Here is a 26,415-nt window from a genome sequence, read left to right on the forward strand (position 1 = left end):
TGGTTTATTCTCTGTTCTAAGTTAACAGGCTTCTATCACATCAGTGTCTCTCTGAATATGAGATGAGCATCCCCAGGAAAGCAAAGCCTCAAAATGTCAAGTTGCTCAGGAGGAAAGGTTTTGCACAGGGAGCGCAGAAGGATTTGTGTGGCTTCTAGGCTTAATAGTTAATCTTTTATTAACTGTCTTTCTTTTCTTTTTCTTATTAACCTTATTATTCCTTTCAGTCAGATCTAACTAGGGAAATGTTGTAAAGGAGGTGTTTGTATTTCTGCTTTTCAATAATGTAACAGGACCCTGCCCAGGCAGCCCTTCACAAATGGTGATTTCTCCTGGGGAGGAGGAAAATTCACTGCGTTGTGTGCATATAAAGAATGCCAAATATCCCAAGTTGTTTCTCTTCTGAAAAGAACTCCCTTACACCTCCCTCATAATGCTGATTTTTCTAATTTTACATAGGAGAAAACAGGCTGCAGGTATTTAATGATTTTCTCAGTGGGAGTGCAGTCTAAGAAATGTTAGAATCAAGGCTACACCTGGCTCTTCTGACTCTGGCTCCACTGCCTCAGAAGGTCTGTCCTTGCTCTCCTAAAGGTGATCCCAAAATTTTAAAATATAGAATTAAGACGGGAAATGATTAGTACAAAAGCAAGCATCACTATAGTAGTGCAGACGGTAAGCAATCTGCCTGCCTAAATGCTAAAGAATCTGGCTGCAATGCAGGAGAACTGGGTTCAGTCCCTGGGTTGGGAAGATTCCCCTGGAGAAGGAAATGGCAACCCACTCCGGTATTCTTGCCTAGAGAATTCCATGGACAGACCGTGACGTTGCAAAGAGTTGGAGACAACTGAGCGACTAACACACACACAAGGATCACTATGTAGGGTAAAGAACATGTGTGATCCGAAAGGGATAGATAGTTTTCTCAATGAGGGGGTGGTTCCTGTTACCATTATAAAAGATTACAAAGTCAACATAATCTTTGCCTGGGACTGTCCCAGTTAGCCTCAAACTAGGTTAGTTATTAATAGTACCTTTATTTTTTACTCCAAAACAGGTTCTGTTTTAAACAATAAATTATGTGGTCAGCTACTATACATTTCCGCACCTTTATGATGTTTATTATGAGGCTTTCCAGTAAGCAGTCTTGAGCCTTTTGTAGCTCTTTGTGGAGATGAAACATGTTCAGAATTCAGGGTTTTGTTTTATTTTTTTCTGCCAGATTTTAAAAAAAGAGATCCTGAGAAGTAGGTGCTGCCCTGCCTTCGATTCATCCAGATGGACAGACTGGGAAGCTCCTGAAGGTCAAGTCTGTATTAACAGGCCCCTGTTAACTAAAGAGAGGGTAGGCCAGCTAAAAAGCCTCCAAACTTGAAGCAGGATCCCACTTGCTATGGAAGAATTACTTGGCTAGGGTGTCTAGATTGCTCTGTGTCTTGGGTGTACATGGAGAATGTATTTTTGTTTATTTGCTTTTTGGCCACACAGCACCTCCTGTGGGATCCTAGTTCCCTGACCAAGGATCGAACCTGGGCCCTCAGCAGTAAAAGCACAGGAAAATCCTAACCACTGGACCGCCAGGGAATTCCTTCACGGAGAATATGATCCCCACCCCCCACATTCACATCTAGGATGAACATTAAATTCACACAGGGAATTGTTGAACTTGTGTGTAAATTTGAGTTTGCTTTGTTCTATATTGTAAATTGTCTTACTGGGTGCTTTCTGACATTTTGCTGTGAACTTCTAACTTGCTTCTAAATTGCTGAGTGCCACTTTCCTGACTATTCTAGTTTTCTCTGAAATGCACAGGAGATGTCTGTAGGTTTGGCAAGCCTCTCCTCACCCTCTTCTCTGCACTCTTATTCCAAAGGTATGCATTCAGCATTTAAGAGCCTTTAATCATCTTCCCTCTTAGCTCCCTTAAGCAGACTTGTGCTCACACTTTTAATGAAGGTAAAACAGTTGTGGTTTTAATCAGCTCATTTAGAAGACCATATCTATCCTTAACCTTTGTCATATATTCCCCCAAAGCTCAACATTTCTTCCAAACCTTGATAATGTTATTTTTGTAAACACATGCCAAGTCTGTGAATCAGGGCTTTTTTAAAAACCTAAGCTTGTTTTTCAGATGTACCAGTATGAGAATTGCAGGTGCAGGAAGCAGCATCAGAAACTGAAGGGTTAGGACTTCCCTGGTGGTCCAGTGGTTAAAACTGTGCTACCACCACAGGAGGCCTGGGTTCGATTCCTGGTCAGGGAACTAAGATCTCACATGCCACACAGTCAACCCCCCAAAACAACAACAAAAAAGCATCAAAATGAACCAAAAATACCTGATGAGCAAGGAACCTTTATCAGTTCAGTGTCAGTTCAGTCGCTCAGTTGTGTCCGACTCTTTGCAACCCCATGAACCGCAGCACGCCAGGCCTCCTTGTCCATCACCAACTCCCAGAGTTCACCCAAACTCATGTCCATTGAGTTGGTGATGCCATCCAGCCATCTCATCCTCTGTAGTCCCCTTCTTCTCCTGCCCCCAATCCTTCCCAGCATCAGAGTCTTTTCCAATGAGTCAACTCTTCGCATGAGGTGGCCAAAGTACTGGAGTTTCAGCTTTAGCATCATTCCTTCCAAAGAACACCCAGCGCTGATCTCCTTCAGAATGGACTGGTTGGATCTGCTTGCAGTCCAAGGGACTCTCAAGAGTCTTCTCCAACACCACAGTTCAAAAGCATCAATTCTTCGGCGCTCAGCTTTCTTCACAGTCCAACTCTCACATCCATACATGACTACTGGAAACACCACAGCCTTGATGAGACAGACCTTAGTTGGCAAAGTAATGTCTCTGCTTTTTACTATGCTGTCTAGGTTGGTCATAACTTTCCTTCCAAGGAGTAAGTCTTTTAATTTCATGGTTGCAATCACCTTCATAGCAGCTCTGAATGCAGACCTTCAGTCCTCTTCCATATAAGAGAGAAGTCAACTATATTAAAAAAAAAAAAGAGAGTGAAGAACTGGAAACTAGAGTTGGGGACATTATTTGGAACACTTAGAATAAAAATTCTTTCATTTTTAAAAATACAAGTACTGTTTTGAGCATCTACTATTCTTCTAGGTCCTGATGACACAGCAGTGAATAAAACAGACAAAATCGTTGCCCTTAGGAAGCTTAAGTTCTAGGAGGAGACAGATCTAAACCAAATTAAGGAAAATACAGTAAGGATGGAGTATAGGGAGTGTTTGGTCACTGGTTTATAAAGATGGACTTGAAACAGTCTTGAAGGAGGTAGACTAGGGTTCTGTGCTGACATCTGGGGGAGAGAGTCCCAGGCACAGGCAACAGCAGCAGGTGTACAGGTTCCCCGAGGGAGCATCCCTAGAGAGAATGAATAACCAGGAGAATCTGGCTGGAGGACAGAAGAACGCAGGGAGCAGGGGGAGGGGGGCAGTAGGTCTTTTAGACCCTTGTCAATACTGTAGCTGCCAGTGGCTTTTACTGTGATGAATGGAAAGCCAGAGTAGGGTTTCAAACAAAGAAGGGAAAACAAAACTACTCTGGCTGGTGGGTTGAGAAGGGAAGGGGACAGGTGTAGAAGAGGATAGAACAGTGAGGAGGCCCTTGCAGTTATATCTATTAGAAATTAATAAAAATTTTACAGAAAGGAAAATGTGCTTACAGCATAGAAAAAATGGAAATAATTTTTTGGATGTTTAAGTTCCAAGAAAAAAAACCAGTTTGGCTACTCTGTTTCCTCCAGATACAGAGGGGCTTGGGAGTCCTTGGTCTTCAGATATTTTTTTTTCTCCCGAGCCACCAATGAACCTAGCAGGGTTTGGTCAGTGTGTTTAAGAATGAGCCTTTATGGGTCTGCTTAGGATGTCCTCCCCGTCCCATTTCCCAGATTTGCCCAAGTGCCTACTAGTAATAGATTGCTGAGTCCTACCCATCCAGTAAGTATGGAATGGGGCCAGGGAATATATATTTTCAGTAAGAAATTGAAGGGATTCTTATAACTTGGAAGATGGGGAACTGCCCCACCTCCTGAACACCTTTTTGGGTTTGCAGCGTACCTGGAAAGCATTGCAGGGAGCCCGTGCTACCGGCAGGTGGCGCCAGCTGACCGTGAGCTGCAGGGGGCATCTGTCCCTTACGGATAAGCTAGCAGCTCCAGCGGAGCGCGTAGGTGTGGTGTTAGGGCCCACCAGCCACCGCTCATCCCGAGCGGAGAGGAGTGCTGGAGTAAAGAAGCGGGGCGCAGCAGGTAGCTCGGCTTCATTTTAGGCTAATGTGCACCTTGAGTCAGGAAGGTGCAGCCCTCTCTGCACGGGCACTGAGCACGCGGGAGCCGGCAGCGTGGCCGGCGAGAGCCGGCAGCCTCGGGCCACAGAACATCAGTCCAGCGGGCCACCCTAGGGACATGACTACTACCGAGGCCCCTCCGGGCCCTCAGACTCGTAGAAGGCCCCTATGCATTGGCAGCCGGGACGGGAGGCTCCGCCCCTTTTCGTACGGCTCTCATCTGTGACTGGCTCTTGGGCCCGGGCTGGCCACACCTCCTCCCCTCGCACATACACAAGAGTCACGCGCCTTTCAGTTGGAAACTTAGAGTGCAGAGGAGGACGCTGTCTCTCGTCTCCCCACCCACTTATCTTGCTATTGGCTCGCGGCGCCGCTCACGGCCACGCCCCCATTCCAGCCCCAAGGCTGGGAAGGCGGGCACCTGCTGGTGATTGGCTGGTCGGCCTGCCTCTCGCAGGAGCCGCTGGCACTGCCCCCACCCTCTCCCCCCTCCCGCTAGCCTCGAGGTCTCGGTGCTGGCCCAGGCCGAGTCAGTGTCAGTCAGGGAGGCGGATTGCTGAGCAGTGGGTTCGAACACTGCATTGCAATCTCGCCCCAGGGCCGGTGCCTGCGCTCGCGCCGCCGGCTGAGAAGGATGAAGCCGCAGCTGGAGCAGCCACCCTATGATTGGCTGTGGCGCTTGTGAACCCGAAGTAAAGATGGCGGGCGGGCAGGCAGCCGCCGCACTGCCCTCTTGGAAGATGGCGGCGCGCCGCAGCCTCAGCGCCCGCGGCCGGGGGCTCCTGCAGGCGGCGGGGCGGCTGCTGCCGTTGCTACTGCTGAGCTGCTGCTGCGGCGCGGGCGGCTGCACGGCGGTGGGCGAGAACGAAGAGACGGTGATCATCGGGTTGCGGCTGGAGGACACAAACGACGTGTCGTTCATGGAAGGGGGGGCGCTGCGGGTGAGCGAGCGGACCCGGGTCAAGCTGCGGGTGTACGGGCAGAACATCAACAACGAGACATGGTCCCGCATTGCATTCACAGAGCACGAGCGGCGGCGCCACAGCCCCGGCGAGCGCGGGTTGGGGGGCCCCGCGCCGCCGGAGCCGGACAGCGGCCCCCAGCGCTGCGGCATCCGCACATCAGATATCATCATCTTGCCCCATATCATTCTCAACCGCCGTACATCGGGCATCATTGAGATAGAGATCAAACCGCTGCGCAAGATGGAGAAGAGCAAGTCCTATTACCTGTGCACGTCGCTCTCCACGCCAGCCCTAGGCGCCGGCGGCTCGGGGTCCGCGGGTAGCGCCGTCGGGGGCAAGGGCGGCTCCGGGGTGGCCGGGCTCCCGCCGCCCCCGTGGGCCGAGACCACCTGGATTTATCACGATGGCGAGGATACCAAGATGATCGTGGGGGAGGAAAAGAAGTTCCTGCTGCCCTTCTGGCTGCAGGTGATCTTCATTTCGCTGCTCCTGTGCCTGTCGGGCATGTTCAGCGGCCTCAACCTTGGACTCATGGCCCTAGACCCGATGGAGCTGCGCATTGTGCAGAACTGCGGCACCGAGAAGGAGAAGAATTACGCCAAGCGCATCGAGCCCGTGCGCAGGCAGGGCAACTACCTGCTGTGCTCGCTGCTGCTGGGCAACGTGCTGGTCAACACCACGCTCACCATCCTGCTCGACGACATCGCTGGCTCAGGCCTGGTGGCGGTGGTGGTCTCCACCATCGGCATCGTCATCTTCGGGGAGATCGTGCCCCAGGCCATCTGCTCCCGGCACGGCCTGGCTGTGGGAGCCAACACCATCTTTCTCACCAAGTTTTTCATGATGATGACCTTTCCCGCTTCTTACCCGGTCAGCAAGCTGCTGGACTGCGTTCTGGGCCAGGAGATAGGCACCGTCTATAACCGGGAAAAGCTGCTGGAGATGCTCCGGGTCACAGACCCCTACAATGACCTCGTAAAGGAGGAGCTGAATATCATCCAAGGGGCGCTGGAGCTCCGCACCAAGACGGTGGAGGACGTGATGACTCCCCTCCGGGACTGTTTCATGATCACCGGCGAAGCCATTCTGGACTTCAACACCATGTCGGAGATCATGGAGAGCGGCTACACTCGCATTCCAGTATTTGAGGGGGAACGCTCCAACATCGTGGACCTCCTCTTCGTCAAAGACTTGGCCTTCGTGGATCCAGATGACTGTACTCCCCTGAAAACCATCACGAAATTTTATAACCACCCCTTGCACTTTGTTTTCAATGACACCAAGTTGGACGCTATGCTGGAAGAATTTAAGAAAGGTGGGAAAATTTTGGTATCCTTTCATTGGCTTGCTCTTTCTCACTCCATCCTCCTCCCTACTTGAGTCCTCTACCCTCAGACCAACCCCCCAAGGCGAGTTGACCGGAATTTCTCCTCTTTTAATTGTAAAGTTGAAAGGGTGGCATGGATTTGAGGGTGGATTGAACTAGTTAAGCGCTTCTAGGTTCTTTAAAACCACAAGACTGCCCTGGCTTGCTTCCTTCCCTATCAAAGCAGGCTTCCTATTTTCTGGTACTTCCTATTTTCATGGTACTCTTACCCCCTGCACTCTGGCCTTGAGAAATCTGCTGCATTCATTGCTGGATTCTGAGTGGGTAGATGAAAAAAGGGACCCGCTGATGCCATGCTGTGCCATTTGGTTGCTATGTACTAAACTCAGGCATTTGGAGAACGTTTAAATGGCTTTTCTAAACCCAGAGCAATCAGTTGATATTTCCGAGATTGGAAGTGCATTTTCAGTTGCTTCAGTTCCTGGTTGTCTGGTGACCTGTGGGAGAGATTAGGGCCTGCTTTTGAGAATAGGGTATGGGATAAGCCAGGTATCACTAAAGAAAATCACTCATTTAGTTGACTTGCCTTCGCTGGAAAAGAGATGTTTTGTTGTTGTTGTTGTTGTTTTTTAAACTAAAGCTATTTGTTAATATATAACTTGGAAAGACTAGAGATAAGTTAACCTTTTATGAGGCTCTATATTGCTTAGCTTTCTTCACTGTTTGTTTACATTTACCTAACAACAAATAAAATTTCCCAAACCAAGTGTGGTTTTGGCAGAAAGTTTGGATCTTTAACAATGGGATTAATTCCTCTATATGGTTTGTCAATTTCTTGAGACTTTCTGGTTTAAAAGTGTTCTTTTTAACCTTGATCACCTGGTATGTTAAATGGAAGTATGTCTGCGAGTCATTGTTCACTGTTCCAGGGAGCTTTACCAGGAAAGAGAAGTACAGAGGGTGGTGTGCTCACCTTTCTTGCATAGTGGTGTTTTCTGTTTGTTTTACCGTGTAACGAACTGGCAACTCATACTGTTATCACTGAAATTCTGACTTTAAAAATGTTTCCAGTAAGTAGCTAGCTTTGTTAGTTGAAAGCCAAGTTTTTGATACTGAGTTTTTAAATTGTTATGATGTGGGTGCATGTTCATGTATTAGAATGTGTATGTAACCTTTTAATGAACCAGTAGTCCTCAAAACTAACTTTTCCTTCTTCCAGTAGAATTTTGATCACTGAGAGTGGTCTCTCCACTGAAGAAAGCCAGGTGTAAGTGGTGACAGCTCAATGATGTGATGATATGGACATAGATTATGCAGTTGTCCTAAATCCATTTTCCTCCCTGAACGCTGTCCTCTCTGGAACAGGATCACACTGCAGTAATTTTCAGATAGAGCAGAATGCGCTTCAGAGATGGGGTAATTTGCATTTAAAAGCAGAAGGAGATTCTTCTGGATTCTTAAACAGTAAAAAGAAAATGTCCATTATCTCTAAGTGACAGAGCTTCTTTGGAGATGGCATTATTCTTTCACTACTAAACTGTTAATTAGAGCATCTAACCAGTCTCTTTTTTCATTTTGCAGTAGAATGTGGAATACAGAAAAATGTCTTGAAATGCTTGAAAATGGCTTTGAAATACTTTATTTTCCTTATGTTGCTAAATTTCCCAATATTGATAGATAATATATTCTATTTTTTTTATTATTCAGAATTTTTGCATATCTGCTGATGGATTGGTAGCACTGGTGTGTACTCCCTGCTGAAATCTTCTCTTCACTTTTGTATCTTTTCTTTCTTTGAGAATTTAGTTCTGCCCCTTGCCATTCATTAATCCTGCCCCTCTCTCAAAATCTCAAGATTTGCATTATTTTGAAATTTGGTTTTGATTGTCCTTGAGCAGTTTTCCTCTGAATGATTTATTTTTACTAGGAACTTTTCCCTTTCCCCAAATTACCTCTCACAGTACTTTCTTTGAAATATATCCTTTAAATTGATTGAATTGAATTGATAATATTTTCCTGTGAGTTAAAAAAAAAAAGATAATGCACAAGATTTTGTTTTTATCTGTAACCAGAATAATGTATTCAGTTAAGAAGACAGTATAAATTTAAGGTGCATTCATGCTAGTAGCTTATTTGGAAGAGTGGGCAATGACAGTTGATTGCAAATGGAAAATTTAAGCCGTGATCTTAAAAGGCTAGAGTGGGTGCTTGTTGATTAAACTGTCGAAATAATTGATTTGTCGCCTTCCTTTCCTTGATTTTTTTTTTTTTTTTTTGAATGAATGTGGCTGTTTTAACCATACTAATAGCTGCATTATTTCTTTTTTTGGCTCAGAGGTTAAAGCGTCTGCCTCCAATGCGGGAGACCCGGGTTTGATCCCTAAGTCGGGAAGATCCCCTGGAGAAGGAAATGGCAATCCACTCCAGTATTCTTGCCTGAAGAATCCCATGGATGGAGAAGCCTAGCAGGTTACAGTCCACAGGGTCGCAACGGGTCGCAACGAGTCGGACATGACTGAGCGACTTCACCTCACCTCACCTCACCTTTGTGTTAGTTAAAATATTTCACCTGATTTTTCTTTCCTTCTTCATTTTCTGATTCAGTTATGAAGTAATGTGAACAGTCAACCTGCCACTGTTTTTCTCCATTGAATAATGCTTTATGGGATGGTTTGAAGACTTTTACTTCTCTTTTCTTCTTTCTCCTAACAACACCAAATATAACTCCCCTACACAGGTTAGACCCTTAATCCATATCTGATTGAAAATTATCCTTCCTAATTAAAAATGTCTGCATTGAAGCCTTTCCTAGATATTGGTCTGCATCATTAGCCTCAGTTATTCATTACTAAGGAAGGGCAAAGTTTCTGTAATGTGGAAAGAAATGAAAAGCTGCCTTTATGTAGTGGCTTCCCAGGTGGCTCAGTGGTAAAGAATCCACCTGCCAATGCAAGAGATGTGGGTTCAGTTCCGGGTGTCGGGAAGAGCCCATGGAGAAGGAAATGGCAGCCCATTCCAGTATTCTTTTTTGGGAAATCCCATAGAGAAGCCTGGTGGGCTATAGTCCATGGGGTCGCAAAAGAGTCAGACATGACTAAGCGACTAAAACAACCACCACCTTTCTGTGTTATGTAGTATATGTAAATAATCTTCTTTCTAATGATTAGAAATTTTTGCCTGGCTTTGGTGCTAGTGGTAAAGAACACGCCTGCCAATGCAGGAGACATAAGAGACACGTTTTCAATCCGTGGGTGGAGAAAATTCCCTGGAGGAGGGCATGGCAACCCACTCCAGTATTCTTGCCTGGAGAATCCTATGGACAGAGGAGCCTGGCAGGCTACACTCCATAGGGTTGCAAAGAGTCGGACAGGACTGAAGCACCTTAGCATGCATGCAGGCCTGGCTACCAGGAAACTCATAACTTTCCTTGAGGTTAGAAGACAGTAATTACGCTAATTTTGCAGTTAGCTCATTATTATTACTTAAGGTGCTTATCTCTGCAAGGTGCAGGGCTTAGTGCTTTACATGAATCACCTTGTTTAAATCTTCTGATAACTGATTGAGGTGGCATCTCCATTTTACAGATGAGGAAATTGAGGCATAGGTGAAATGATGTGTTCAAGATCATTGAGTAATTTGTTGTTTTGGGGTTGGTGTCACAACCAGACCCATACTCTTAACCATTCTATTATGCTGATCCCTTGATCTCGATTTTACATTTTGATTTTAATTGAGCGTGAGGTTTGATCAAAACATTGCCTCAGGGCTTGTTGAAAGCAGCAGACACAGAAATGTATTTAAACATTAAACACCACCTTGAAACAGCGCTTTTGTGATGTCATACCTAACAGCTGGTGTCCCCACTTTTGCCGTTAAAGTAAGTCAATTTCTGATGTGTATGATCCTAAATCCAAACAGTTCTGTTTCCAGTATTGTAGGTCAAGATTCACTTTGATACTGTTTTGGGCTAGCACTGTGTTGTAGTCAGCTGCCAGTGTAGTTAGTGGCTTACTCTAACCACTGACTAGTAGCTAACATATGCGGTCCTGTTTCCCTCTTAGTCTCACATCTGTTTGTGTTGCAGGGCTAACTCAAACCCAGTTTTGTGTTTTAATCTTGATTTTATTTACACTTTTTGTAGCCACTTTTGTGATAATTGGTTGCCATCGAGCCTCCTGTACAGCCCTGCCCACCACCCCCCGACCCCGTGTGCCACACCATCAGCCTTTCTCTTTGTAAGCTTTATAGTTACTTATAAATCTAAAAAAGAGAATAAAAGTAAATCCCACTAGTAGATTACGAAAATTTTAGAAAAATCACCTAAAGCAAAGTATAGAGGAAGGAAAAGTTAAAGGTTGCTACCTTTGTGAGCAGAAAGTGCCCTGGAGGCTCTTGCTATACCTGGCAAAACCTAACTAAAGTCTGTGGGCTCTGAGCCACCTAGTTTGTTTTGCTTCCTTTTGTTTCTTTTAGCTTTGTAACAGTTGTATTCCAGGATTGCGGAGCACGCTGATTTATAGCCGCTGCAGACTTTATTTTTTTTTAAAACTCGAAACAGGTAAACTCATCAGATAATGTTCTTTAAGGGAAGAATACAGTGTGTAATTTTCACTTAAACATTAGGAGTACGAGTTCTCCCTTCCTGTAACACAAGTCTTTCCGTATTAATGTGCTGAGAGCTTAATATTGAAAATTTTTTCCTCACCAAATACAGTGTTCCATTTGCCTAGAATCTAGGAGGATGTTTTTATTGATATTTAAAGGTGTGAATGGTGTCAGGGTGAAGGGGTGGGGGTGGATGTATTTGTTTTTTTGATCTTGTAGGTTTATTAATTCTTTGCAAATTAATGTGAAAATGTGATACTAGTATAATTTTGCACACTTTTAGAACATAATTTTGAAACATCCAGATAGTATAGAATCTGAGCTGGAAGACAGGCAACAGCTCATGATCATGTGGTCCAGTTTGTGAAGCTTACCAAATGGTGAGACTGACTTGGATCACTTACTAGGAATTACTTCCTAAGCCTCACTAAGAGACCCCCTGAACTAGAGTCTCTAGGGAAGGGGCTTTGAAGGGGCTCTACACTGTTAACAGTTACTGTGAGGTAGTTCTTGTGATGAGGTGAGTTTAGGAAACTTTGGTCTAGTCAACCTCTTAACCATTGGTCTAGTCAGCCTCTCTAGAGTAGGAGAGAATGAGGAGAGAAAGCTAAGTGATTTGTGTAGGGCTACCCACCTAACTAGTAGCATCAATAGCCTTAGAACCTGACTCTAGCATGGAGGTCTTTCCATTCCAACAAGCAGGCCTTCTGGTTCCAAGTTCAGGGTACCTTTAAACAAATATTCAGCTTTGCCATTGGTTTTTATTTGCCTTCTGATTTTGATATAAATATTTTTGATATCTGGCATTCAAGTCATCTTTGACAGGCATTTTGTTACATAGAAAATGAGTCTGGATGTGTGACCTCATTGTCTTTTAGTTTTTTTTTTTTGAGTTTTTCTCCTCTGCTAAGATTAGACTATGAGTGTGTTTTATGAAATGGGAGTTGATCTCTAGATTGAAGCCTTAGGTAGTCAAGTGTAAACTATTTCTTTTTCTTTTGAGTTAACTAACTTGTTTTAGATATCCCTGAGTGATTTTGTTGTTGTTATTGTTTCTTCTGTGAGAGTAGTGAAGATTGGATTTGGGACTATGGGATGAAACTTCTTTGATTCTTTTAATTTTTGTTCAAGGTGCCCGTCTGTGACATTTCCATTGAAATAGCCATTAAAGCATTTGAAGCATGTGTCCCATTCATGCATTTGTGCGTTCCCCTTTTCAGGTTTTTTATCATGTAAACAAAATTCTTACAGAGGATCCAGTCTGAATTTTGAAGGTTATTTGTGTTAGTATCACTGAAGTCTTTTAGGTCAAGACATGCCATAGATGAATACCAGGTCTGACTTAGTATTACCTGGATGAAATAGGAAAGGATCTTGTTCTGCTTTTTCTCTTGGTTTTTATCATTCCAAACCGGTACCATACTATGAGGTAGTGGTTAATTTTAATTATTAGCAGCGCTAAACACAAGTTAAAATCTTATCAACCAGGAAAATGTACAAAATAGACTGAGCCAACATAATATTTTATGATTTTATTTGCTCTTGAACTGCTTCAACTTTTAAGAGCAAACCTCTGGACTTGAATTAGATGTTTACAGTACTTGAGTTACATATAAATTAGTGTATTTCTTCCTAAGGAGCCCTTTCCTCTAAATACACATTTTATTGGTAGTAAGCGTCAATTCCAGTAAGATTTGCTTGGCACGTAAAGGACATTTATTAAGCTAAATACATAGAAATGGATGACTGGGATTGAATACAATTTCAGTATTGTCTTTTCATCTTCTTTTTCTCAGAACACAAACAAGAAATCCCAAATCCTACCAGCACTGCAAAGGAGAGATAATAGGAAGCATTCTTTCAACATCACATCACTGGCACCTCTAGGATGTCTGCATAGAGGGATGTTCAGGGAGGCAGGCTGTGAAAGGGGCAGAAAGGGGACTAAGAACAAGCACTGATGCTGGAAGCTGAAGATGATGTGTTTATTAGACTGGCTGAGGGCTTGATGGACATAATGGGGGTGCTGACTCTTCCCCACTTTGACATCAGTGCGACCATTGATCATAAATATTGATATGATGAGATCCTCATTTCTTCATACTTAACCCTCTCTTGCTGTCAGACGTAGCTGGGAATGTTTCTTTCGTTGAATTCACATCCTGTGGGGAGGCTACTATCTGCTAGCGTAAAGGTTAAAAAATATGTGCTCTTCCCGAATCTACTTTGGACAAGTAACTTCGCCTCTTTAAGCTTCAGTTTTTTTCATAGTAAAATGGGATATTTTCTAACTCGTACTATACTTAGTAAGGATTAGTGTGATAGTGAATGTGAAAATGCTTCTATACCAGTACCAGTCACTTCGCTGTTTGTTGTTCAGTTGCTAGGTTGTGTCGGACTCTTTGTGATCCTGTGGACTCCAGCACTCAGGCCCCCCTGCCCTTCACTGTGTCCAGGAGTTTGCTCAGATTCATGTCCTTTGAGTCGGTGATGCTATCTAACCATCCATCCTCTGCTGCCTTCTTCTCCTCTTGCCTTCAGTCTTTGCCAGCATCACTGTCTTTTCCAGTGAGTTGGCTCTTTGCATCAGAGTACTGGAGCTTCAGCTTCTAGCATCAGTCCTTCCCATGAATATTCAGGGTTGATTTCCTTTAGGATTGACTGGTTTGATCTCCTTGCAATCCAAGGGACTCTCAAGAGTCTTCTCCAACACCACAGTTCTAAAGCATCAGTTCTTCAGTGCTCAGCCTTCTTTCTGGTCCAACTCTCACATCTGTACATGACTACTGGAAAAACCATAGCTTTGACTATACCAACCTTTGTAGGCAAAGTGATGTCTCTGCTTTTTAATATGCTGTTTAGGTTTGTCATAGCTTTCCTTCCAAGGAGCAAGTGTCTTTTAATTTCATGGCTGTAGTCACCATCTGCAGTGATTTTGGAGCCCAGGAAAATCAAATCTGTCACTGCTTCTACTTTTTCCCCTTATATTTGCCATGAAGTGATGGGACTGAATGCCATGATCTTAGTTTTTTGAATGTTGGGTTTTTAAGCCATCTTTTCCACTCTCCTCTTTCACCTTCATCAAAAGGCTCTTTATTTCTTCTTCACTTTGTGTTGTTAGAGCAGTATTATTTGCATACCTGAGGTTGTTGATATTTCTCCTGGCAGTCTTGATTCCAGCTTGTGATTTATTCAGCCCCAGGATTTTGAATGATGTACTCTGCACATATGTTAAATAAGCAGGGTAACAATATACAGCCTTGTTGTACTCCTTTCCCAGTTGTGAACTCCTTTCCTAGTTGTTCCATGTCTGGTTCTAATTGTTGCTTCTTGACCTGTATACAGGTTTCTCAGGAGACAGGTAAAGTGGTCTGGTATTCCTGTCTTTTTAAGAATTTTCCACAGAGCTCAGTTAACCATTATTTTTATGTAATGATTCTGTAGACTCTTTGGTGGTGGTCTTGGTCTTTCTCTAGACTAATGATTGCAAATCAAGAGAGACACCTTGGGTCATGTGTGCACCTAGTTGTTAATGGAAGTTGAAAATTTTTTTTTTGGTGGGCCCATGTGGCTTGCAGGATCTTAGCTCCCTGACCAGAGATTGAACTGGGGCCCCTACAGGGAAGTGCTGAGTCTGGAATTCCTCTGGATGTCAAAAGTTTGAAAAGGGGCTAATCGAAGTAGGTGTTTTTTGTGTGTGTGATTGAATTCTAGGCTTTTCTAGCCGATGCTGTTACTTATGAGGTGGCCACATGTGTATATGTTTTAAGGAAAACAATGCAATTGATTACATGTTCTATCCTCTTTAGAGTAAGAATGCTGAATTTAAAAAAAAGCTTCATTCTCTTTAACTGTAAGTGACTGAAAAAGACAACAAAGTTTAAAAGAAATAGAACAAATTCTCATGGATTTTGGAAAGCCTTGAATAATCAAAGTTAGAAGATTAAAGGAAGATCTCAAATTACTCGGATAAAATTTTTTAGCATGGCTATTTTTTATGCTTTTGACATAATCAGTGTCTAATATAGCAAGTTTTTGTTGCTAATAGCAATATAACTTTGTAATACTTTTGGACGGCAACCAGGAATCATAAAAATATCCTTCAAAGGGTTTAGTGATTTTTTTCCCCTGGAAATCTTAAATCAGTGATACAATTCCAGAGGAGAAAAGAGATATGTTGGCTTTTCATGTTGCTTGTATATTGCAAAAATATCTATAAATAGTGAAAAATTAGAGATGACTTAAATATGTCTAACACTTTAAGACAGGACATGGAAGTAAAGGAGTTAAGAAAATGATAGGTGTCAATTAATCACAACCTTTTAACGATCATATGGTCCTTAAAGGCCATGTAGCAATATGGAAAATTTATACTGACTATTTTGTATAGTTCATCAGGCACTCTATCTATCAGATCTAGTCCCTTAAATCTATTTCTCACTTCCACTGTATAATCATAAGGGATTTGATTTAGGTCATAACCTGAATGGTCTAGTGGTTTTCCCTACTTTCTTCAATTTCAGTCTGAATTTGGCAATAAGGAGTTCATGATCTGAGCCACAGTCAGCTCCTGGTCTTGTTTTTGTTGATTGTATAGAGCTTCTCCATCTTTGGCTGCAAAGAATATAATCAATTTGATTTCGGTGTTGACCATCTGGTGATGTCCATGAGTAGAGTCTTCTCTTGTGTTGTTGGAAGAGGGTGTTTGCTATGACTAGTGCGTTTTCTTGGTAAAACTCTTATTAGTCTTTGCCCTGCTTCATTCCGTATTCCAAGGCCAAATTTGCCTGTTACTCCAGGTGCTTCTTGACTTCATACTTTTGCATTCCAGTGAGTCTGAGTGAACTCTGGGAGTTGGTGATGGATAGGGAGGCCTGGTGTGCTGTGATTCTTGGGGTCGCAAAGAGTTGGACACGACTGAGCGATTGAACTGAACTGAATTTTGTGTAGATTTATAGATATGTGAAAATATACATGTGTATAGACTGGAAGGGAACATGGACAAGTTAATAGTTGATGTGTTAGGACAGGGTGATTGTAGATCATCTTTTCAAAGATCCCTTTGTTAACTTTGCAGAATAACATACCTGGCAAAAATTCCAGTCTGCTGAGAACATTATGAGTCCTGTTCTTGGGAAAACTGACCTTTACTAATGGAGAACTCATATTATTCCATTTCTCCTTAGGAACATTTTGCTGCTGAGACAAATGGTTCCTTTAAATTAAAAAAAAATTGAGATATAATTAACATACCACAAAACTCACCCATTTTATGTGTACGGCTTGGCTGTTAGTGTGTTCACAAGGTTGTGTAGTCATCACTATTGTCTGCTTCTAGAGCATTTTCTGCTCCAGAAAGAATCATATGAGGAGTCACTCTCCATTCCCCTCCTCCCTGCTGCTGCTGTTGCTGCTAAGTCACTTCAGTCGTGTCCGACTCTGTGTGACCCCATAGACGTCAGCCTACCAGGCTCTCCTGCCCCTGGGATTCTCCAGGCAAGAACACTGGAGTGGGTTGCCATTTCCTCCTCCAATGCATGAAAGGACAAAGTGAAAGGGAGGTCACTCAGTCATGTCCGACTCTTAGCGACCCCATGGACTGCAGCCCGCCAGGCTCCTCCATCCGTGGGATTTTCCAGGCAAGAGTACTGGAGTGGGGTGCCATTGCCTTCTCCTCCCCTCTTCCCTGGAGACCATTAATCTACTCTCTGTCTCTGTGGATTTGCTTGTTCTGGAAAGTTCATGTAAATTAAATCATACACTATGTGGCCTTTTGTGTCTGGCTTCTTTTACTTAGTGTAATGTTTTCAAGGTTCATGCAGGTACATCCATGTAACATGTATCAATGTTTCATTCATTCATTTTTATGGTCAAATAGTATTCCATATTATGGATATACCACATTTTGTTTTTTCACCCATCAGTAGATGGACATTCAGACTGTTTCTAGTTTTTGGTTATTATAAATATTAGTATACATGTTTTCGTGTGGATGTAAGTTTTCAGTTCTCATGGGTAGATATCTAGGAGAAAAATTGCTGGGTCTATGGTAACTCTATATTAAACCCTGAGAAACTGCCAAACTGTTTTCCAAAATGGCTGCACCATTTTACAGTCTCACTGAAAATGTATGAACATTCCAATTTCTCCATATCCTTGCCAATTCTTGTTATTATTGTTTGTTTGTTTAATTATAGCCATCCTAGTAGGTATGAAGTGGTATCTCATTGTGGTTTTGATTGGTATTTTCCTAGTGTCTAATGATGTTGAGCATCATTTCATCTTGTTGGCCATTTGTTTATCTTCTTTGGAGAAAAGTCTATTCTAATCTCTTTTGTCCATTTTAAAAATTGCATTGTCTTTTTATTATTTAATTGTAAGAGTTCTTTATGTATTCCACATACTAGTTTCTTACCGGGTATATAATTTGCAAATATTTTTTCCTATGCTGTTGGTTGTCTTTTCACTTTCTTGATAATAACCTTTGAAACAGAAAAGTTTTAATTTTGATGAAGTCCAATTCCTTTTTTTTTTTTGCTTTGTCTTTATTGTCATTTCTAGGAAACCATTGTCCAGTCCTAGGTCACAAACTTTTTTGCCCATGTTATCTTCTAAGACATTCATAGGTTATCTTCTACACTTAAGTCTTTAATCCATTTTGAGTTCATTTTTGTATATGGTACGTGATAGCAGTCTAACTTTATCCTTTTGCGTTTGAATATCTCATTGTTCCAGCACGGTTTGTTGAAAAGACTAGTCTTTCTTCATTGACTTGTCTTTGGCATTCTTATCACAAGTCAATTAGCCATAAACGTGAGGGTTTATTTCTGGACTCTAAATTCTGTTCCACTGATACACGTCTTCGTATGTCAGTACCATGCTCTTTTGGTTCTTGTAGCTTTATAGTAAGTTTTGAAATTGGGACAAATGAATTATCCAACTTTGTTCTTTTTCATGATGAGTTTGATGAAATCGATCCCTTGCATTTCCATAGGAATTTTTCATGGATATTCTTGTTCATTTCTGCACAGGCAGTTGAAGTTTTGATAGAGATTGCATTGAATCTGTCAACTTGGGGAATATTACAGTGTTAACAATATTAAATCTTTCATCCATGAATATGGGATATCTTCCCATTTATTTAGGTCTTTTCAAATTTCTTTCAACAGTGTTTTCTATTTTTCAGTGCATTTACAATCTTTTTGTTAAATAAAATACTTGGAATAAAAGTTTTTTTGATGCTGTTGTAAATGGAATCATTTTATTAATTTCATAGGTAGTATATAGAATGTTATTTATTTTTGTATATTGATCTTGTAGCCTGCAGCCTTGTTGAACTCAATTATTAGATAACGCATGGTGAGACAGGAAAGTGCTTTTCAAAAACATGTGAATTTGGGGGGGATTATCCTATGTTTCATTTGATTGTAGTGAACTTAATTTTTTCTTAAAAAAAATTTAGGAATTTTTACTTACCACTTTCATATATATAGAGTGAAGCTCTATCTGTGACTGACATTGTCATTCTTTGGCAAAGGTGATAGGAACGAATAAAATTTCTTTCTCAGATTAGATGTAGGAAAAAAAGAAATAGGCTGTGTGAAACGTTTTAGAGAGACCAAAAATATAGCCGGCTGGAGCTTGGGAGTTTAAAAGTTAATCTGTTTGTATTTAATGTTTAGAGTGGCTTTGTATAAGACTTGGAATTTGGGCTAGGAGATGAGTACAGAAAAGCCTGTGTTTGCTTCCTATCTAAATGTGCCTTTCTTCTCCAGGCCGTTTTACTAAAGGTTTTCTTTGGGTCATTTTTACAGAGACTAGAAAAAACCCTAACTTTTACTCACTCTGCATTTCACACTGCCTTTGTCAATGTAATCCTTAAGGCTTTTAGGTACCAGGTAACCGGAAGAGACAAAATGCAACTCTTTGCTCTTTGCTCTTTTTGTGTGGGGGGTAGGGGGCTGGTAATCTGAGAGGGAAAATGTTTTCCCATTAGCAAAGACAGATTGAGGGCATCATCTGATCTTTATGGGGGTGTGAAAGCCTCAGTTTTTCCATTTGCCCATCTGCAATCATAGAAACAATGTGCTGACTCAGCATGGAGCCTCTGCAGAATGGCATTTGGGGCTGAGGGAGTCGGGAAAACCATGCAAGAGATGGAAATATTTGAGCAGGGTTTTAGAGTTAACACTAAAAACAGCTAAAATGAGACTGTGTTCTCATCCCCTTCAAGTTTTGTTTCTTGAGTAGTCACTGGTAGTAGTAATAGTCACTAGTCTACATCCTTGATTTAAGGCATGGCAGAAATAATTTGGTCTCTGTAGAGCTGATTACTGAGCAGAGATTTTCCCTGTTCCTGTGGTTATACTGCAGGGGTATGGGATTGTTTGGTGTAGGGAGTGAGATTCTGCTGCAAGCAAATCAATTGGGTAAAATACTATTATGATCATACTGGGTGGGCCATCTGCTAAGTTTTTTCTTTAAAATTTTTATTTCTTTGTTCCTGTGTATCTACATTTACCCACAAAGGCTGGAAGAACATTTACCAAATTACAATATAATTTAACCTTCAAGTGTACAGCACAGTGATTCAGTTATATTCTTTTTCAGATTATTTTCCTTGTGGGTTATTATATAATATTGAGTATAGTTCCCTGAGCTACGTATCAACAGCTATCCTTGTTGGTTATCTATTTTATGCATAGTAGTGTGTATATGTTACTTTCATCAAGTTGTTTTTTTAAGCATGTATTTTGTAATGTTTGGAGGGAAATGAAATGTTAAAATGTTATTGAAGGTATCCATTTTGTAACTTGAATCACTGATTTAGGTACTAAAGTGAAATTCAGTATACTTAGGTGAAATTTATCCTTTTTCCTTCAGAATATGGACTGTTTTGTCATAATGCAGCCACGCTGTTATTTGTGCCATTTTATCCTCTTCTTGGAATCGTTAGCATTTGGAATGAAAGATGCATTTTAAAACCCATAAAATGTATGTGTATATGTGTACATGTGTGTGAGTGCACATGAGCGTGTAAAACAGCTTAGCAAAATTAATTTTGTATTTGAAAAAAAGGAATTTAGGCTTTTGTGTTTTGTTTTCAAAACATGTTATCATTTGACAGAATCAGGTTTAGATTTGTACCTGGACTACCTGGAATGAAGCGATTTGATACTTACTTGATCGCTCTTATTAAATAAAAGTTTGGTGAAGTAGTAGAGTTTCACCCAGGTATGCCCTTTTAGCATAAAGCTGTAATACTGAGATACCTCTCATTTAGGGACACTGAGATTCTGGAAACTGATAACTTCCTTTTATCTATAGAAATCAGTACTGTAAAACCAGTAATAATTATTAAAAGGGGACAAATTAAAAAAGGAATATTTTGGAACCACATATACGTGAAGCTCGGTAGTTTCCAGACTGTCTTTATACATTTGCTACATAAAAAGACTTTTTAACTTTGATGAGGTCAGATAGTTACTTGATTGTAGTTCTGTAAAATTATATACCTGTTATATACATCATTTATCTCAGATAGATAAAAAGATGTGATTTTCTGTGTTTTTCTGAATGTATACAGAAACTTTATATTTCTTTGTAGGATAAGTTAGCTGTCATTTAGGCATCTTTCCTAAAGTGTGTTTTCTTTTTTTTTTTAATTTATTTTTATTTTTGGCTATACTGGATCTTTGGGCTACATGGGGACTTTCTCTAGTTGCCACAAGTAGGGGGGCTGCTGTCTAGTTACGGTGCTCAGGCTTCTCATTGTGGTGGCATCTCTTGTTTTGGAGCCCGGGCTCTAGACCACGGGCTCAGTAGTTGTGGCTCATGGGCTTAGTTGCCTTGCAGCATGTGGAATCTTCCCAGACCAGGGGTAGAACCCGTGTCCCCTGCATTGGCAGTTGGATTCTTAACCACTAGACCACCAGGGAAGTCCCTAAAGTGTGTTTTCAAATGAGGTAAAATTATGACAGTGGATTTTTGCCTCTACTCTTTTATCTAACTTCCCAAGAAAACTAATCATTTTAGGAACTGAAATTGATGTTTGCTTTCTGACAGCTGGTAAAGAATCTGTCTGCATTTTGAGAGACCTGGGTTCGATTCTTGGGTTGGGAAGACCCAACAAGAGAAAGGAAAGGAGAAGGGAGAATGGAAAGGCTACCCACTCCAGTATTCTGGCCTGGAGAATTCCATGGACTCGCAAAGAGTCGGACACAACTGAGTGACTTTCACTTTCACTTCTGACAAATGGTGGTGGTGGTTCAGTCACAAGTCGTGTCCAACTCTTGTGACCCCATGGACTGTGACGAACAGTAGTGTTCTTAAATAGTCCCATGCATATTAGGCAGTCAAATCTATTATTCCTCAGTTCCTTGATATCTGAAAATATATGAAAGGTTTGGCATGCTTCCTCTACACTGAAACTCACCAGTTGACACAGAACCTTCAGCCAGCGTTTATGCATAAGCTTCTTCAATATGAATGAACAGCTAAACATCTCTGGATATTTGAGGAAAGCCTCTAATAGTCTCATAGTGAGACTAAACAAACAGAAAAAAGAATCTTAATTGACTAAAGCCGGTTTAGCACACATTAACTAAAGTCCAACAAACCAAGTCACTTACAGGTATTACTTTCTTTGACCTCTTAAGGGCACTTACGAAACCAGCTGTTAGTAGCAACTGTGATTTGCTGTCTCTTCATACATAATATAGATATAATCATTCCTGTATTCACTCAGTCTACCTGGTTGGTTGAGGCTCCCAACTAGGACGAATGTTGTTAAGTAAGTCCTTATGGCTTCCTTAGCCTCACTGCATGTGCAGAGGCCAGTGTAGGCATTTCTGGCAGTTATGTGTGTTAAGGAATTGTCACCTATTTTCCCTTTTTCCTTTTAGTATAAGATTAAAAACAAAACATTCTTTCTGTGCATCCAGCACAGGCTTTCTCTAGCTGGGCCTGGGCTTCTGTAGCTCTGGCAAGTGGGCCTAGTTGCCCTGCTGCTTGTGGGATCTTAGTTCCCCGGCCAGGGATCAAACCCGTGTCTCCTACATTGAAAGGCGAATTCTTAACCACTGGACTAGCTGGGCAGTCTCAAGATTTCTTAAGGAATAGGTACTTGCATCCGTTTGGTTGACTCCCATCATCTTTAATCCTCTACAGTCTGGCTTCAAACTGTGATCAGGACTCCCTTTATTGCCAGACCTATGTCTTGGTTATTATCCTTCCTCACTCCCTTGACTCCTTAGCTGCTTGTCACATCCAGCTTAGCTCTTCAGCATAGTCTTGTTTCTCCTCCTGTTTCTCTGACTCTTTCCTTTTTCCTTTTAACTTCCTGATTTCTTCCTTCCGTCCGTAATTGAGCATTCCCCAAGATTTTGTCTTTATCTTCCATGGTCTTTTTCCATGTTTATAAAGTTTTCTTTGACTCACTTTTAGTCCATAAGCATTTATTCAGTATCATAATAGAAAAGAACTGTGTAGGATGCAAAGATGATTTAGATATATTTCCTGTTCTTGAGTAACCTGTAAGACATAGGAACTTTATAGTCTTTTTGCCCCCTGTGTCTTGTTACCAAAGTTAATTGATATTTTTGAAAATGCCTCTTATATATTTGTTTTCTTTCCATTCCAGCTTCTACTACTACAGCATATAGTCATCTTTATTATAATTTATAAATAGGTTAGAAATTGACATGGATCTCTTTAATAAGACATCTAGGTTCTCATAGCATCTACTCTTTCATTGTTGCATAGTTAGAAAATCCACTTGAAAATGGTAAAAAAAAAAAAAAAGGCCAAGTATCATTATGACAAGTTTTCACCTCTTAGGAAATCTGGCAGGATCTCTGGGCCTCCCAGGTCAAAAGACAGACCTGCCCGTACTCCAGTGTCTTCTGGAATTCCTTATAAATTTCAGTGGGCACTTAAGCTATAGAACATTCTATTTACTGTAGTGTTGTTGTTGTTGTTTTTTTACTATAGTGGTTTTAAGGTGGAATTCCAGAATTAAACACTGTGCCCAAACTTAACGTTTTCAAACTGTCTAGCCTTATCTTCCAAAAATAGTATATTACTTCACCAACTCTCCCTGCCCAATAAAGGACCTGAAACATCAAGTGTTAACTGCAAAGAAGTTAGATGGGGCTCCTCTTCTCTCCCCAAGTCATTTGGATTCTGAGTGAATGCAAGTAACACAAACACATGACAATAATTTGTCCCCCAAAGCAAGCAGGCATTACTTTATTATTTAGGGGAAAATACAAAAAACCTCCAGGAGTTCCCTGTATCTCCTATATAAAATCCAAACCCTTCTAGAGTTTTCAGAACTCTTTATACTCTGACTCTCAACCATATTTGTACCTTCTGTCCAAAAGGGCATCTCATAACTGCATGTATGTAATACATGCATATATACATATGTTTGTATGTTTACATGTGTATGTGTTTCTGTATACACATACTGTGGCTTGCACACTTCTACTCATGTTATCCTAATAGACACTCAGTTCTGCCCGTCTAAGACTCTGCTGTGCCTGTAGTACCTTGTTAAAATGCTGGGTTTTTTTTTTTCCTGAAATCTCTGCTGATCTGTAACTCTTACACTCCTTATATTTATGTCCTATATAATTAACCCTCTATTTCTTAATTCTCTTCAGTCTTTAAATTGCTACTTTTGTATGTCTCCTACTGCCTTTCTCCAGATCGACCTTATTCTTCTCTGCCTAATTTTCACTCATCTTCCCCTTATGTAACTTTTTATTTTGAAAAAAATTCCAGCACAGAAAAGTTTAAATAATAGTACAATGAATACCTGTATACCTCTCATCTAGATTTATTGATTGTTAATATTTTGATACCATTTTTGTCTCTTTTTCCATATATATTGTGTGTGTACGTATGTATGTGTTTTTTTTTCCTAAACCATTGATCATTTGAATGTAGGTTGCAGATATCATGATATTTCACTCCTAAATACTTTAGCATGGATCTCTTAAGTATAATGATGTTCTCCCAAATAATCACAGTAACATTATTACACTCAAGAAATTTGATGTCAGTACAAACATATTGTCTAATATTCAGTCCATATTCATTTGACTAATCTATTTGGTGTCCTTTATTTTTTATATGTATTTTATTATTTGTATACAAGTTATTACAAAATATTAACTCTGTTCTTCATGTTGTACAGTATATCCTAGAGCCTGTGTTTCAGCAAATAGTTTATATCTCTCACTCCCCCATCTTTATGTTGCACCTTTCCCTGACTTCCCTGGTGGCTTAGTTGGTGAAGAATCCGCCTGCAATGCAGGAGACCCAGGTTTGATTCCTGGGTGGGGAAGATCCCCTGGAGAAGGAAGTGGCGACCCACTCCAGTATTCTTGCCTGGGAAATCCCATGGACAGAAGAGCCTGGCGGGCTGTAGTCCATGGGGTCGCAAGAGTTGGACATGACTGAGCGACTAAACCACAACCACCACCACCACCCTCTCCCTCCTGGTAAACACTAGTTTGTTCTCTGAATCTATGAGTCTGCTTCTTTTTTTTTTATATTCACTAGATTGCTGTATTTTTTAGATTCCATATATAAGTGATCTTATACAGTATTTGTTTTTCTCTGTCTAGCTTATTTCACTTTAGCATAATGCCCTCCAAGTCCATTCATGTTACCACAAATGGCAAAATTTCATTCTTTGTTATGGCTGAGTAGTATTTCATTGTATGTGTGATATACACACATGTATATGTATATATAGTTATCCACTCTTTTGTTGATGGACACTTAGGTTGCTTCTGTACCCTGGCAATTATAAATAATGCCTCTATGAACATTGGGATGACTGTATCTTTTCGATTCAGTGTTTTTGTTTGTTTTTGAATATATACCCAGTAGTGGAGTTGCTGGGTCATATGGTAGTTCTATTTTCATTTTTTGAGAAAGCTCCATACTGTTTTCCATGGTGACTGCACCAGTTTGTAGTCCCATGAACAGTGCACAAGGGTTTCCTTGTCTCCACATTCTCGCCAATATTTTTTAGTTGTGTTCTTTTTGATGATAACCATTCTGACAGATGAGAGGTAATATCTCATTGTGGGTTTGATTTGCATTTCTTTGAATATTACTGTTGTTGAGCATTCTTTTCATTTTCTTTAATCTGAAATAGTTCTCTTTCCTTTTTTTTTTTCCCATGACATTGACATGTTTGGAGTCCAGGCTAGTTGTTTTGTAGAATGTTCCACAATCTGGATTTGTCCGATTTTTTCCTCTCATAATTAGAATCAGTTTAAATCTTTTCTTTTTTTCCTGGCAAGAATACTACGTTGTAGACAACCTTTCTCCCTTGTAGTGAGTAAGCTATGGGGTGATATTTTGAGATCGTATATACCCTGGACTCTCCGGACACTTTTCATCCAATGGTTCTGATATCTTGCTCCTTTTAAAAGTATCATTCTGCAAAGTCTCTCTCATCAATCTTTTCTCTGTTAATCTGGTCTTTCTTCCATTTGAGCATGAAAATAGACATTTGAGATAGGAAGAGATAGTAGTAAATCTGTTTCAAACGTCTTATTTTCTAGATGAGCATTTAATGTTTTGCCCAAGAGCAGTCATGTGCATGCACGTGGGCACTTGGTTTCTCAGTCGACCCATGGACTGTAGCCCTCCAGGCTCCTCTAGCCATGGGATGTTCTCCAGGCAAGAATACTGGAGTGGGTTGCCATTTCCTCCTCCAGGGGATCATCCCAACCCCAGAGCAGTCCTGTAGCTAGTAACAAAGTTACTGACCAGAACCTGAATTTCCTGGTTCTTAATCCAGTGCCACTTCCAGCTGCGCTCTATTGACTCTTAACCAATAATGCAAAACCCAAAGCATATATGTATTGCTTCAAATAGAGTATAATTTTTTTGCAAGTAGAAAGCATATATTCATTTTCCTTCTGCATACATTCCTTTATTCACTTATTCAAAAGAGGCAATTCAAGCTCTTCTACCTGCCCCTCCCATATCCTTCATGGTGCAGCCCAGCTAAACCTGAGCTCCATGCTTTCCAGCTCTGTCTTCCTAGGTGCTGTTCCTTTGGCTTGTTACATTTATCTTTCCTTTCTCTTTTTTAAATTAATTTTTATTTTTTAAAATAAAAAATGTTAATAATAATAATTTTAAAAATATTTACTCATTTATTTATCTGGCTGCATCAGGTCTTGGTTGCA

The 26,415-nt window shown here is 41.0% G+C and overlaps 1 protein-coding gene across 6 annotated transcripts in view; it reads left to right on the forward strand.

Moving 5' to 3' along the window:
• The first annotated feature begins 4,962 nt into the window (after window positions 1–4,962).
• The window catches only part of CNNM2 (cyclin and CBS domain divalent metal cation transport mediator 2), a 168,280-nt gene continuing 146,827 nt past the window's right edge, over window positions 4,963–26,415 (forward strand). For all 6 annotated transcript variants that reach the window (XM_068961556.1, XM_068961558.1, XM_068961560.1 and 3 more), the window contains exon 1: window positions 4,963–6,580. In XM_068961556.1, coding sequence (XP_068817657.1) covers window positions 4,963–6,580 — 1,618 coding nt within the window. The remainder of the gene's footprint in view (window positions 6,581–26,415) is intronic.

The sequence above is a fragment of the Capricornis sumatraensis genome, chromosome 23 (assembly GCF_032405125.1).
Source record: "Capricornis sumatraensis isolate serow.1 chromosome 23, serow.2, whole genome shotgun sequence".
In the NCBI taxonomy this organism is placed as follows: domain Eukaryota; kingdom Metazoa; phylum Chordata; class Mammalia; order Artiodactyla; family Bovidae; genus Capricornis; species Capricornis sumatraensis.